Consider the following 15,798-nt stretch of genomic DNA (forward strand, 5'->3'; position numbering starts at 1 on the left):
CTCTGACACCGGCATGCTGGGACCTCTGTTCTCCCCTGAAAAGAACACTTCCTAGAATCTTGTAGCCCCCTGGGGTTTACCAAATGCTTTCCGTGTGGTCTTGGCTGTTGTAACCTCCTGGGGGTAGGTGAGTGTCTGTTTACAAATAAACTGGCTTAAAAAAGTAAGAAGCAAGAGGAAGAGGAGGAAAGTTCATTCACACGGCACACTAAGGTTGGGGAACTTCCCTCGCTTCTCTGTGTCTGATTCCTCAATGTCAATGAGGCATTTGGACTCAATGGCTTCTAAGGTCCTACAGAAGCCCTCACACTGGCAGATACGCTTTCAGTGATCTTTGAGAAATCATGAGAATGGGAGAGGAGGAAAGGCAAGAGGCATCTGTGTAGCATCTGCTGTGTGCCCGGGCACTGGGCCTTACAAGTGCTTTTCTTTTTTTTACTTCCCCTTCTGTGCCTCGGTTTCCTCATCTGTAAGTTAGCTGGGGAAGGAGATGCCCAACTGCTCCAGTACGTTTGACAAGAAAACCCCCAGAGGATCTGGAAGAGTCAGACTGACTGAACAAGCGGCTTCCTCGCTATTGGTCTGGCAGCATCCCTCTCTTAAGGAGGGATGCTGCCAATGCTGCCTTCATCACACGCAATCTGCCTTCGGTCCCCTAACACACGGTCTGAGCTGACAGTATGTGCCAAGGAAGGGGTGGGGGGGCAGCCAGATGTTACGACTGAATCTCTGGGTCCTGACCCGCCTGGATATTTTCCATTGGACTCCTGAGGCACAACTGGGTTTCCTCAGGCATTCCGAACATCGTTCTTGGGCAAATCCCTTGTGGTTTCGGTCCCCCTGGGCTGCGATATTTTCACATTTAGATGCATTGGCTTTGATTTTTATTCCATGGATGCTGAATGGCATCACCTTCTCTTCCTGCCCCTCTTCATCTCTTCCCACTCCTCGATTCCTGTTACATATTGTCTCCTCCCGCTAGAAAGGAAGTTCCTTGAGGTCGGGACCAGCTTTCATTTGGCGGGTATTTATATTCCTGTCTGGGCGTCTGACGCAGATGCTTCCTGGCTGTGCGGCCCTGGGCAAGTCTCATAAGCTCCGTCTGCATCACTTTGCTGTTCTATAAAATGGCCATAAAAGCACCTGCTTCTTGGGGCATCATGAAAGTAAACCAGGTGACTGTCAGGCACTTGGGAAAACCTGAAGGTTCCATGGAAATGCTTCCCAAGGTGGTGGGGATCAAGCACGAGAGAGAGAAGACTTTCCTCAGGCCGGTGCTTGGCGTTGCCCCTTCGCACGTCCATGTGTTCCCTGAGTTGGATCTGCTTATCTCTGGCCTCTGCATCTTCTGGGGGGAGAATGTCCCCAACTCTCCTTAGAATTCTATCTTTCTTAGAGCCACTTAAAGTTGCTTAATTCATTAATAAGACATAGAGAATGAAAAGTACCATCGTCAGAGCCTCTAAACTAGAGCATTAAACACAAAGCCCTCTAATCCCTAAAAGCTGCCCTCAGAGCTCTGGGAGACCCAGGGGGCAAGTTCCGGGACCAGCTCACTGGGGGAGTAGAAGCTGGGACCAGCCTACATGCATACACAGTGTATATTTGCTTATCCGTGTACATGTCATGTCCCCCAGTAGGACATCCGTTCTTTGAGGGCAGGGGGTGTTTACTCTAATCCCTAAAAGCTGCCCTCAGAGCTGGGAGACCCAGTGGGCAAGTTCCGGGACCAGCTCACTGGGGGAGTAGAAGCTGGGACAACGTGTACACAGTGTGTATTTGCTTATCCGTGTACATGTCATGTCCCCTAGTAGGACGTCCTCTCTTTGAGGGCAGGGTGTGTTTTTCTTCGGTCTTTGTAAGGCTAGAACTTGGCTCGGTTCTGGTGCAGAGAGAAGCTCTTAAGAATTCCAAGAAATGGCTTTAAGCCTTCTCAGCCATGTAACACTTGCCCCGGGCTATACTTGACATGCCTCTGATAGCCAGGAAACCCAAGCTTGCCTGGGCATCTTGCCCCTCTGCCTCCCACCAGCCTTGCCCCCATCTCTCCCCTAGAAGATCGACGGACTTCCAGAAACGAGTCACTCAGTTTGGGATTGCTGTCCTGAGACCAAATGTCCCGATGGATGACATGGTCGGGACCCACTCAGCTCGCCAGGTACATCAAGCTGGTGCCGGGCCGTGACTCCCATCTTGTCCGATCGTTCACCAGGACGTCCAGGCAGCTCCCATCCTGTCTGTGCTCCTCTTCCCTTTCTGGCTCCGGAAGGTTAGTAATCGGATCTTAGTAATCAGATCAACTTCTGAGGTTAGTAATCGGATCAGGACCAGTAACTATCATAGAAAGAGGACAATAGTCAAGGTTCCAGTGGTTCTGCTCAACACTTGCCCCCAAACTCTCTTTTTTGGACACCAGTTCTCTCTACACTTTCTCTCCATTAGAAGGTAAACTCTGTGAGAGCCTTTTTTCACTTTGGGATTTTTGTTCTCAGCAGTTTTAAGCTGCCTGACCCATAGTAAGCATTTAATAAATGCTGCTCTTTATTATCCTATAACTCCATTTCCCTTTTTTCCTCATGGGAGCTCTTTATGACTGTATCATCAGAACTTCCAGAAAGCCCCCTCTCTTTGGACCTGACTTATTGAATTTAGACGATGCAGTCCTATAATTCACTCCAGTTCAAGTGTCTGTGAGCCACCCATCTTTTCCTGAAACCCAGACATTTACTATCTTAAAGACTCTGCCGCGTATTAAGAGCTGGCTGAATAGAAGTTAGCATTTATATAGCTCTTTAAAGTTTGCAAAGTACCTTACATATATTCACTCATTTGATGTTCACAATAACTGGGGATGTAAATGCTGTTATCACCCCCATTCTACAGACAAGAAAATCGAAGTACATAGAGCTTCAATGGCTTGTCCAGAGTCACACAGGTGTCTGACATAGGTCCTCCCGACTCCAGATCCTGTACTCGACACAGTACCTTACCCAGCTGCTATAGTAGAGCGACATTAACTCATTGTTTGCTTTTCTCATGAAAAATAGCTGAGAATACCTGGTGAAAGGGAGTTCCAGTTGATAGGAGGAAAAAAGAAAAGGGTAATTATGGTACCAGATCATAGAGCCTTCAAAGACCTACCTACTCCAAGTTCTTCACTTTGTAGAAGAGAAACTGAAGGCCCACTTCAGGCAGGGAATTCATGGCCAAGATAGGATCTTCATCCAGAGTCAGTAAGGTGGCTCATTCATAGTGCTGCAGGGGGACATGGGATTGGCAACAAAGGTTGCTAGAAGAAGGGCAAAGAGGGAGGTTGAACTGGAAGAGTAGCTAGGGATTTCAATTACTTGTTGGTATTATTGTTCACTCATTTTCACTCTTGTCCAGCTCATGACCCATCTGAGGTTTTTTTGGCAAAGATATTAGTGTCATTTCCTTCTCCAGCTCATTTTACAGATGAGGAAACTGAGGCAAATAAGGCTAAGTGACTTGCCCAGAATCTCACAGCTGATGTTTGAGGTTGGATTTGAAATCAAGTCTTTCTCATCTGAGTTCAGGTAGCCTCTTATTGGTAGTTATGAAAAACATCCTATCTTCATTTTTTTGTGTGTGTGTGTGTGATACACTGTGTGGTAAAGTGTCAGCGTAATATTGTCTTTCAAGTTAAAAGCCAGAAGCCAACGAAAATTTGCAAAAGAGTGAGCTTTGTTTCCTTTGTATTGACTGAGTCCAAGAAACCACTAAAATACAATAAACGCGGGACAGCTTCCTGGTGTTCGTCGAGCACTTTCTGACAGTCATTTCTAACATACGAGCCAAGGGAGAGAATTTTGGAGGGTCCAAAAGGCCAGGACTTTCTCAGACACTCTCGTGTGTAAATCTTTGGGGTCTGATGACTCATTGCTGCATGAACATATTTCCTATATATTATCTTTCTGCATGAATTTCTTACCGGGTGATTATCTTGAATCTATTGCCTTTGTCTTATGAAATCATGGCTTGGGGACTGGTGAATCTCAATGCTTCTTTATAGGATGATCACAGTTTAGAGGGAATAGATTGAAGTTAATCCTCCTCTGTCATAATTGCTACTAAAGTGCCTGGAAATCATCCAATGTTCTCCCCTCTCCCTTCCCCATCTGTGTTTTATATTTTGCAATATTTTTGAAGATCTCAAATCAATCCAAGAGGAAATAAGAGAATCAGCGGAAGAGGATGAACTGCGCCCTTCTGAAGCTGAACTTAATGACTCCAGCACAGACGAAGCGCAAGAAGGCTGGAGGAGTAGTCTGGATCGCTCTCACAAAGGTAGGGTCAAACTTTTACCTGGGAAAGAATTTGAAAAGGCAGCCCTCTTTCCCTCTTTCATCTTTATGTCTATTCTTCCTTCCTGATCTTTTTGGTGGTTTCATTATTTTCTCATGAATAAGGGCCAGTAGTTGCTTGTGGAAGCTCCAAGCAGGGTATTGATCTTATTCTTTTTTTAAATAAATGGGATAGAAACAAGATCACAAAATGTCCTATGACTATGACGGTGATTCTCTGCTTAAGATTCTGACCCGTTTCACAACCCGTCTCTGTTTTATTCAGTCGGCCAACACAAATGACTTTAGCACTCCTGATCCTCATTTCTAGTGCTCAGTGAAGAAAGAGGCTTAAATCTCATCCTTGAAGTCACTGGGAACAGGCACACATTTAGAAAGGATCGCTTTGAATTTCTTTTGTTTTCAGAAGCAAGAAGGAATTTGTTGCTTTTGGCATCTGACCCCAGTGGAGGTAATGAGCCTTCAGGTGCTCAGTGTGTCCCTCAGAATGACTGACCCAGTTGTGGGACTGAAATGGTTGCTAATGTGTTGCTTCCCTGGAGTTACAGAGTCTCTGCCTCCATCGTTCTCTTCTTCCCCTACGTGCTTTGTAAATGACTAATATTAAGGATGCTCACTTTCTTGTGAAGTTCAAGATGCAATGAGCTTTCTGGAGTTGACATTCAGGCCGACTTTGTGCAAGATTCCATTGAGCTCATTGACAAATCCTTCAACGTGGTATAAGGGATGATGGGTTATAAGCCTTGGGTTCAAATTTTACCACTTACCAGCTACACGATTCTGAGAATGTCTTGGATTCCTCATCTGTAAAATGAGGGTAATAATAGCCCTGACTTCATGAAATTATTGTTCAGATTCAAATACATTAACAGAAAATGCTTTGTGAACTATTAATAGTAATAGTGGTGTCAAATATTTATATTAATAGTGATATCAGATATTTAAATTGACAAATATTTAACAATTAGCTCTCCAGAAATCAATGTATCCACAACACGCCTGTATGATAATTGGCATTATTCATGTTTTTATATCATTTTCTTAAGTGTAGACCATCAACAGAAAGATCATTCAAACCCTGCTTTATAGCATTTACCAATTTCTGAGGAGTCAATGATCACAATAACATTTTCACAGTGAGGCATTTATGAGCTGGTATAGCTAGCCTCTTCATGCCCTGGCTATTAACTTTATTATAACTTTTCTCCTCTGACTCTTCCTCCTTCTGTTCTTCCTAACTCTTTTTCCTTCTCCTCTTCTCCTGCCTTCAGCTCCTCTTTCTCTTCTCCTGCCTTCGGCTCCTCCTCCTTTCCTCCTCATTGTTAGGATGTTTCTCCTCACTTCAGAGGGAAAATATAATTCTATGCAAATGAGAAGCAGTGTGGTATGATGTAAAGGGAATCAGAGAACTAGATTCAAATTCTACAACTTATTATTGGCATAATTTTAAACAAGGGCCTCAGTTCTCCTAATCTGTAAAATGGGGGTGGAGTTGGATGGGATATTTTGAGCTTTGAATCCAAGAATCCTTATCTGTAAAATGTGATTCTTGGGCACAAACATTTTCCCAAAGGGAGGAGGAACACACTAATTCATTGACATTAGGCCATTGTACTTATTTTATTTCATTTAAAGAAAATCAGTAAACATTACTGTGGTTTCATTGAGATTTTTAGCTAATTGTCTTTCTTCAACTAAATAATGGTCTTTATTGCACCTGCTAATAAGACTCTCAAAATTAGGAACCATTTCTGATGAGGAACTAGAATACTGAATGAGAAGATATTGCTCCCAGGAAGTCTGATTTATTCAAGGCATTCTACTATCCCAGTCCCAAAGAATTAATCTGCTGCTTACTAGGCACTGATCCAAATTCAAATTCAATAAAAACTTGCTAAGGACCTGGTATCTTTGAGACACCATGCTAAATCCTTGGCATCTAAAAACCCAAACTGTCTCTGCTCTCAAGAAGCTTATATTCAACTGGGCCTGGAAAGACCAATATATGCATAGAAAGATTTTATCCAAGATGGGGAGTACAAAGGCAGAGGGGTGATGTAGACAAAGAGGTCTAGAAAAATCACAGGGGGATCCTTTAAGTTGGTAGAAGTGGTATATGAAATGAGCCTTGAAAGAAAAGAAGGCTTCAGAAAGACAGAGCTAAGAGGATAATGAAAACCACTAGCGCATCAGAGACTTAGAACTAAAAGGAACCAGTGAGATAACTTCCTCACCCTGCCCTTAATGAGTAGAATCCAAATCAGGAAAGATGTCATAAGGAAGATAAAGCTTGGCTGAGGGATGAAAGACAGAATGTTTTAAGAGGTGAAAGTGAGGAAAGAAAGGCAAGTGAATCCCCTAGGAAAGTCAGAACCCAGGACAACTCCAAGAACTGGCAGGAGGTCATTTGGACTGGGTGAGACCCTGAAGGGAGGAATGTTTCCTAAAACTGAAGAAGGAGGTAGGTTAAATCGTGAAGGGTTTTAAATAGCAGAGAGGAGGATATAGATTTGATTATGAAGTTAATATGGAGACTCTGGAGTTTATTGAGAGAGGGTGCTCTTTTCTTCCAGCAGCATAATTGAGAGGAAGTTTGGTGCAGTGGCTAGTGGGATTTGACTTGGAACCATGAAGACCTGAGTTCAACCAGTCTTTCTTCTTTTGCTTATTAATCGTAACAACAGGGGGGATTATATACATACTTTGTATATTCTGAAGGTTCTTAAGCCTTCAGTTTCTTCCTTTTTAAAAATGAGGGTGAGAATAACAATTTACAGGATTATTATGAGGCTCAAAGATGATTTAAAGACAGCCTTTGGTGAACCGCCAAGGTGTTCTAGAGGGGTATCCCAAAAATCTTAGTGCAGTTGTTAGCTCTTGGGGGTAAGATCTTCCTAGTGAGGGAACTTCCCCCATCTGTGGAGATAAACACCTCCTCTCCAGCTTGTGGTCATAGAGAATTGTCTAGGAAGAAAGAATATGATTCAGCACATTTCCATTAGATGGCCATGACCTCCCGATAAGCAACTTGGAATTGAGGAGATCATGATGGGTGTCTTAAATACTGGTTTGCATATTAAAATAACAATGATTGATAAATATGGCACTTAAAATTTGCCAAGCACATTAAAAGCCTAACAACCTTAAATAATAATAGTTTGGAATTATTGTAAAGTGTCTACGTTATTTATTGCAGTTAGGTGGCATTGGGAATAGGGGGCTGCTCTTGGAGTCAGGGAGATCCCAGTAAAAGATATGCATCAGACCCTTACTAGCTGTGTGACTGTGTGGCCACATCACTTTATCTCTGTTTGCCTCAGTTTTGTCAACTGTAAATTTGTCAACTGTCAACATGGTTCTTGTGATGATCAAATGAGATGATATTTATAAAGCACTTAGTACAGGGGCTGGCACTTTTGTTAATTCAGTTGTTATAGTCATCTCTGACTCTTAGTGATCCCATTTAAGGGTCTTGGAGTGGTTTGCCATTTCCTTCTCCAGTTCATTTTACAGATGAGGAAACTGAGGCAAACAGAGTAAAGTGGCTCACAACTAGTAGTGTTTGAGACCGAATTTGAACATGTCTTCCTGACTCTAGGACTAGTGTATTATCTATTATATTTATGTGTTTAATAAATACTTATTCCTTTCCCTTCCTTTAATTCTATCTGTCTCTGTTTCCTCATCTGTAAAAAAACGGCTAATAGCAGCATTTACTTCCCAGGGTTGTTGGTGGAGGTCAAAATGATATGTACAGAACTTTGCAACCTCATAGTACGTCATTGATATTAGCTACTAGAACTGTCTTTTTGATGCTTTTCTGGTTCTTCTGAGGAGAGTGTCATCATTATCCTCATTTAATAAATAAGAAAAGGGACTCTGAGCAAGGTTAAACTGGTAAATATCTGAAGATGGATTTGAACTCAAATCTTAGTGATTTCAAATCCCGATTATGTTACCTAATTACCATGATAACACTAACACATGTTACATGGTGCTTTCATGTTTACAAACTATTTTACTTTCATTATCTCATTTAGACAAGTAGATAATTCTGTTATCATTTTCATTTTACAAGTGGGAAGACTGAGGCTCAGAACTAATAGCTTCTACCCAAAATAGTCCAGTGAGAAAATATTGGATTTGGGAGTTAGAGGTTCTGGGTTAGAATTCTGCAATTTGTCACCATGGTGATCTTAGGTCAAATTTGTTCCCATGTTAGAGATGAAGGGGCAAAATTGAGGACAGTATCTAAGCTCATATAATGAGTTGTAGGAAGTAAGATTTGAATCCAGCTCTCCTTGACTTCCTTCCTATCAGCTCTATGATTTTTCTGCTCAATTTTCCTTTAACCATTCCAGGCTGTGTCTTCTAACCAATCCATATGAATGTGTTGCTAGAAAAATGGACTTAACTGAACAGGCAGGAAACCCAAAGGCATATAAATGGGGTGTCTTGGTAAATGTTTAACGAATAGCTTTTAGGGGGAGAGGGGAGTAGTATGTATTTTAAAGTTTAATCAGCATTTACTAGCATTTACTCTAACACTTTCTTACATCCAGACTTAAGTCAACAAAATACTAAGTCAAGCCCTGGTTTGCAGCACTTGCCAATTTCTGAGGTGTAAGGACTCACATTGAGAATTTTAACAATCAGTTCTCTCAAGCCTGTTCTAGCTGGCTCCAGAACCCTGGCTAGACACTGCAGGTATCTCTTCCAACCCCTCTCTCTAGTAGTTCTGGACTATTTCTGATGAAAGACTGTCATAAACAAAAAAAATCTTCCTTCCCATTTGCCTTTTTCTTCACTTCCTGAAAATAGCATCTGATAGAACTGCAGCAACCACACACCTCTCACATAATGTTTCAATTATTTTTGTATCTCCAGATGGGGACTTGTTGGCAGAAGAAACAACAGCTCTGGAGATGGCTCTGGAGGAGTCCAAGCATGTTGCACCTGAGGGAGAGCAGCTGAAGAGAGGAGAAGCCTTTGAGGGGGTCATGATACCAGAGCCCAAGAAAGCTGAACCAGAGGCAGGACTAGGGGGCCCCAGAACAAGGAAGAGAAAGGAGGAGGAGAAAGAGGAAGTAGAAGTGGGGGAGGAGGGAAAGAAAGAAGAGGGAGAGGAGGAAGCAGAAAAGGAGCAAGAGGAGGAAGAGGAGGAAGTTTTAGGGAGGGGATGGATGGTGGTCATTACTACATCAACACCTCGAGCTTTGGCTGAAGTGGCAGATTTGACCAAGGAGAGGGAAGTCGTCCCTAAAGTTCATTGGGAAGTTGAGGAGACAGGAGCTAAAGGAGAAGGGTTCACATCTAAGGAAGAGGAGGAAGTGACAGAGAGGACAAGAACATCTCAAATCGTGACTAAGGCAGCATCTCCTGAAGAGGGGTCTTGGAAAGACAAAGGCTCAGAGAGAAAAGAGGCTGCAATCCAAGAGGAGAAGAATGTAGGGAAGGCAAACAAGGAAAGTCAGGGAGACCCAGGGGAAGTAAGGCATGAAAGCAAGACAGCAATCCACAGCGAAGGGAGGATGGAGGAGATGGCCAACCAAAAAGAAATCGAAAAGCTCGAGGAGGAAGAGGCTGAAGGGGAGAGAGGATGCAGAGAAGCTGTATCCCCATCTAGGAAGGACATGGCAGCTTGGAGAGAAGCACCAGAGATGGAGGAACTTAAGGGCACCAAGGAAACGATATTTAAGAGAAAGGAAATGTGCCCAGAGGAGCAGAAAGGTGGGGAAAATGCAGCAACTCTGAGGGGCGTGTCGCCAGTGGAGAAAGGAGCTGATTTGGAAGCTGGACCTCCCAAAGGGGCAGAGAAGGAGACAGCTGCTATGGGAGAGGAAATAATGACCGAGGAGGAAACTGAGCCACTGAATGAAATTGTGAGGGAAGCCATGTTCCAGAGGGAGGCTGTGACGCCCCTGGTGACAGATGAAGACAAGGAGATCTTTGAGCCTTTGAAAGAAACCACAAATGGAAAAGAAGATTCAGAGGAAAAGGAGTGTGAGAGCAAGAAAGGAGGAGAGAAGGGAGTGGAGCCTGGGGACAGGGCAGCATTTCACAGAGAAAGGGCTGAAAACGAGAACAAACTGTCCGCAGGGGAAGCAGCCTCTGAAGTCAGGGAGTCCTCAGGGAAAGCGGGAAGTCCAGGGGAGAAGGAAGAAGCGGAAAGTGAAGATGGAGACACTGGATACGGAGCCACAGGGGAGGTGACTTGCAGTGCCAAAGGGGAAAACGAGGAGGAGGAACAGGAGATGGAATTACCGGCGGCCGGCGTGGGGAGGTCACCCAACAATAGAGAGGGAGAGCCTGGAGACCAGGGGACACCTGAGGAGGAGAGCACCACGCTTCCTGAAAGGGTAGAAACCCTGGGGCAAATAAGGGCGAAAGGGAGAGAACCACCAGCAAAGACCTGGCCAGCTGCCCTTGATGACCCAGGGACGCCAGGAGAGGAAGCAGCTTCAGCACCAGGGACAGGGACACCTCCGAAGCATGAAAGACAGGAAGGAGAAGCTGTTCCAGAAGGACCAGCCGAGGCAGAGCCGGGGGCTGCCGGAGGGATGGCGGCGGCAGCTCCAGAGAGGGAGCCGTTGGCGGAGGAGGGTGACCCAGAAGAAAATAGAGCCTCCTCTCCTTCAGATGTTGCTGTGGGGGAAACTTGGCCCAGACGGGACCAGCTAATAAAGAAAACAGCAGCTGCAGGAAGCGGGCCAGTGGAGGAGGAGGGAAATGGAGACTGGGGCCCAGCTGGAGAGGAGGCGGGAGGGAAAGTGGCCCCAGAGACAGAGCCAGCCGCCAGGGAAGGGGCCTTCCAAAGGGCACTCGTGGTCCAGGCAAGGAAACGGGATAGAGATCAGAAAGGGGGGACAGTCAGAAAATATTGGATGAGGGAGAATGGCCAGGCTGCGGAGGCAGGGGGTGGTGAGGGGGAATCCACTCTGGGATCCCAGGAGCCAGGACCCCCAAAGGGAGGGCCCAAGAGCCAGATCCCCCAGGCCACAGAAACCATGACTGTGGGAAAGATGGCGGAAATCAGAAGGAAGCAAAACAGCTCTGCCCGACGGGAAGGAACTGACCTCAGGAACTGACCCCCAGGACTAGGTGAGCATGGCCCAGAGTCAGGGACCCCAGGCATCCTTCCTTGGCCTGCGGGGCACTCTGCTTGGGAGGGCCTCCATGCAGACTGTTCCCAGCACCAATTCACCCAATGGCTTCATCAGAAAGTGTCTTCCAGGCAAAGGACTAGCGAGGCAGTTAACCAGAGTCTGATAAATACCTGATACACGTGAGGAATTGTGCTGAGAGCTGGGGACCCAAAGACTAAAGTAAACAATCCCTGCCTCCAAAGCTGTTTTAAGTGGCAGCTGTGACCTCAAGGAGGTTCCATATTCCCAGAGATAAGGGATGGGGGGCGTGTATCAGCACAATACATGTAAAGAGGGTAATGAGGGAAAAGGAGAGAATCAGACAAAGGCTGCAAGAAAATTTGAGGGGGGAAGAGCTCACTGCCCCTCAGGAAGGGGGCTGTGGTCAGGAAGCTGGGGTGAACATGTAGCCAGAGCTGGAAGGAGCATGGGGCAGCCAAGCTTTAGTCACAGCTGCTGACATCTCTAATATATGCTTCTTTATACACAATACTTCTTTCCCTATACTTTGCTGCTCAATTAAATATTCCCTCCCCATGGAATAATATCTGATAGTTTCAGAATTATTACTTGGGTAGGATCACTGCCTTGTTGGGATGAGGAGGAAGGAGCAGGATACTCCATGCCTTCATCCACATTGTATTTGTTTGCAGATTTTCTGTTGAATCAGGACCACAGGTCCTCACTGTAAATAGCTCATTATTTCCCCTTTATCCAGAGACACAAAGTCAGCATAGAAAGATTAATCTTGGGAAGAGAGGAAGTGACTCTTCTCCCCGCTACCCCAAAGTCAGAGAAAACATTCTGTGTGTCTGTCTCTCTCCATCTCTGACTGTTTCTCTATCTCTCTGTGTCTTATTTGTGTATCTCTCCTTTCCTCCTCCTCCCTCCTCTTTCTTTTTTAAAAAAGTGTGACATGAAATTTCATCCTGCTTTTTGCTGTTAGAGATTTGCTGTGCTCTCACTTTAGAATATCAGTAAAGTTGGTATTTGTTAATAAATAAGGAACAACCAGTAATCTCTAAAGTGTGTCCTCCCTAGATAAATCTCTGTATTCCCCTGACACGCTCAGTGTTGAGGGAAGGTTCTGCTTGACTATGCTGAATTATCAGGCTAGTAACATTGCCTACCTTTTTATTTTTCAGATGGCTTTAAACATGTCTTCTGGAAAGCAGGAGAAGCAGAGGAGCACGTCTCAATCATTGTTTTCGCTAGATTTTTAAAACACTAAGTGGTTTTTCTTCCTCTGAGTATTACACACACACAAACACGCACATACACACACATACACACACATACACACACACTCACACAATTATAGATTTATGCTGAATCAAAATGCCAATCTATTCATTTTTGCTGATGCCCAACGTGACAAACTTTTCTGTTAACCCAGAGAAACTACAGGACTTGCAGGAAAATAACTTGGAAGAAAGTCTCCCTAATGGAATCTCTCTCTAAATGTTTCCCATCACTGACATCCATCCACTTTCTAAGTGAAATCATATTTTAAAATCAGTCCCTTTTATCCTAATGCTCCCCTATGTTTTCTGTAAAATTACCCTATAGTTTTATGAATTTATGCAAATTTTTTGTTGTTAATTAATGTCCCTTTCAATCTCAGCTCAGGTGTCACCTAAGTGAAACTTGGGACTTGCTACTGCTAAAGACTTGACTTCTTGGCCCACAAAAATCATGTCAAGGAGCCTCCCACTTCTATTCCTCAAACACAGCCTAGTACTGACCTTTAAGATGCAATCTCTGGGAATTATCCTGAAAAGATGTATTTGGTGGGAATTATAGGCTGAGAAGATCCTTTCTTTCTGATAATGCCAACTGCTTCCCTCCAAATGGAAAGGTTATTTTTGAAAAGCTACCTGAGAGAGAGACAGAGACAGAGATAAAGAGAGACAGAGAGAGAAAGAGTATTTGTTATCCTCCTTCCCTGGATAGCTGGCCAAGCTCTCAGTTTACAGCATTTCATCTTAGGGGTCCTTATTTCTGGAAACCAACCATTGAATCAAAAGAGTATCTCTGTTAGCTCCAGACAGCAGGGCAACTTTGGCAATTAAATTGAGAGAGCCCAGACCAAGTGCACCCAGGCCCTAGTGAGGTCTGCTGTCGATACCACAAGGAATGGGCGGTTGGGATGGGTCGGCCCACTGTTGCCCATTTCTGGGGTGGGGGTGTTGTACTAAGAACCTGCATCAGTAAATGGCAGCGGAGGACTCCCCGACCTGGGAGCATGTCTTAGATGAGTGTGAGTGAGCCTCCCTCTACAGGAAGGGATTTCTCTGCCCCCAGAGTGTTGTTGTTGGGATTCCTGGGCTTGGGTACCTTTTCCTCTTTTAGAGCTTGTTTGCTAGATTGGACAAAGCACTATCAGAATCAGAGTGTGGGTTCAAATCCCACTTTTGATGTTTATTCTCTGTAACCTCAGCTGAATAATCCCACCCCCAGCCTCATAAGAGAAGGATATAGAGTGGATTTGAATCCACATAAACTGGATTCTTTCTGGATTTATGACCCTCTGGAAAAAAGGCAGATACATTCTAGAGTGAAATGACCACAAATAGTCCAGAAAGTGCCGAGCTCCTGCAGTGTAAAGGTAATCCCTTAAGTATACAAAGTCCCAGATCTGGTCCAAGACCAAACCTTCCTTCCCTAAGTCCCCTCATCTCAAAGCTCCCCCTAAAACAGGCAGTGAATGTCCCACACAAACGCCCCAAGCAAGTGCTAACTGGACCTAAGGCACCGAGGAGCAGGATTCCTATTCTGGTTGGTCCTTTGGTGCATGAGAGAGAATTCCCTAAGGAAGGCAATCATTGAGCATTTACTGCAGGAGGGTTCTCCCCCTTTGGCGGAGTTGTAAGGGAGATTTACCTAATGGGTCAGAGGGGAGAAGTTGGGTCTTTGGGGATGTGGGGAGATCCAGTAGAACTGGAGGAGATTCTGGCATAGCAGATGCCGTTTTCCTCCCCTGCCTTGCCGTCTCTCCAGCCCTCAGTAACCATAAGGAGCTTCCCTGGGAGATGGGACCCCCCCCCCCCGATCTAATAGGCATGGTGCACAGTCTGTATGGCAGCGCAGGTCACAAGGGGCACGTTTTTGTCTTCAGGGTATGACACGCTGTGTCTTAATGAGCCTCACATCGGGCTTCTCCCGCCCTTGTTTCCTCTGTCTCTGCCCTTTGCATTGACAGTGTCTTCATGGATTGTATAAGAATAGGTAACATTTCCTACCCTGAGCAGGGCTTTTTGCCTGATGTGTGTAAGGGATGAGGATCCCTACAAGGGCCTTGTGGCATCCGAGTCGAGTCCCCCGTCTGTGAATTTTCTCATGGCAACTTGGCATTGTTGGGCGGGGCCTCCCAGCGGGCAGTATGTCAGTGAAAGCGGGAGCATCACCACTCAGCCGCTGCTTGTCTCCAGGGTTCTTCATTCTTTAAAAGTACCAGTAAAGAATTTGCTGAAAGGACGGCTTCACGGATGGCCTTGACTGACAAAGGAGACCCCTCAATGCAGGCCTTGGTGCAGAAGCTTCCCAATGTGGAACATCTTCCAGCCAAGAGATCACAGCTCATTGAATCCTCCTGGTAGAGTTCTCTCATCCCCATCCGCTCTTTCTGCCTCCTTTAAGGTGCCTCAGACAGGCTGGAGATTTCCCTTTAGATCCATTGCTCAAATAAACATTGTGTTCACTGTGTGCACATCAGTCAGTAAGCTTTTATTTAGCTGCTCCTGTATACCGGACACTAAGGTTATAGTAGCAGGGAATATGGAGGAAAGCAGAAGTCATCTCTGCTCCCTGTGTCTGTGTCCCAGTGGGGGAGGGCGGGCTGATAGCAGAGTGCTGCTTATGGGGAATGACAGAGAGACCACTTTGGCTCTACCTGGAATTCTGGAGGACGCGGATGACGGGGCCAGGATGGGCCCCAGGAGCTCCCAAGAAGAAACAAAGGTTTGCGATGGGATCCTTGAGGTTATGGGGCCACTAACACATGTGTGTCTCCGCAGAAGTGTGTATAACGTGTCTCTGTGCAGGGCCGTGCAGTCTGCATGTTTGCATGCATTTGTACATGTATGTGAGTGTGGACAAGCAGGTAACTTGTGTGTGTGTGTCGGGGACAGATAATGGTCACATCTAGTCGTGTACCATTGCAAGCCTCCCGGAGGAGATCGATAGCCATTGCCAAGAGCGTTGTCCCAAGAATTCTCAGCAGGAAGAAGCAATGGATAGAGGGGCCTATCTTTCAGATCGTGACATTCAGTTAGAGCCTCAACATAGAGCTCTCATCTATCACTGGACTCTCTCCCTCTCCCACTCCC

General features: G+C 45.2%; 1 protein-coding gene across 9 annotated transcripts in view; it reads left to right on the plus strand.

The window, feature by feature from the left end:
- Positions 1 to 15,175, plus strand: part of ERICH3 (glutamate rich 3) — a 132,697-nt gene extending 117,522 nt beyond the window's left edge. For all 9 annotated transcript variants that reach the window (XM_031968873.1, XM_031968872.1, XM_031968870.1 and 6 more), the window contains 3 exons: positions 4,171 to 4,308; positions 9,213 to 11,426; positions 12,616 to 15,175. In XM_031968873.1, the coding sequence (XP_031824733.1) occupies positions 4,171 to 4,308; positions 9,213 to 11,413 (2,339 nt within the window). In that variant the 3' untranslated portion in view covers positions 11,414 to 11,426; positions 12,616 to 15,175. The remainder of the gene's footprint in view (positions 1 to 4,170; positions 4,309 to 9,212; positions 11,427 to 12,615) is intronic.
- The last annotated feature ends 623 nt before the right edge of the window (positions 15,176 to 15,798 follow it).

Source organism: Sarcophilus harrisii, chromosome 4, assembly GCF_902635505.1.
Source record: "Sarcophilus harrisii chromosome 4, mSarHar1.11, whole genome shotgun sequence".
NCBI lineage: Eukaryota > Metazoa > Chordata > Mammalia > Dasyuromorphia > Dasyuridae > Sarcophilus > Sarcophilus harrisii.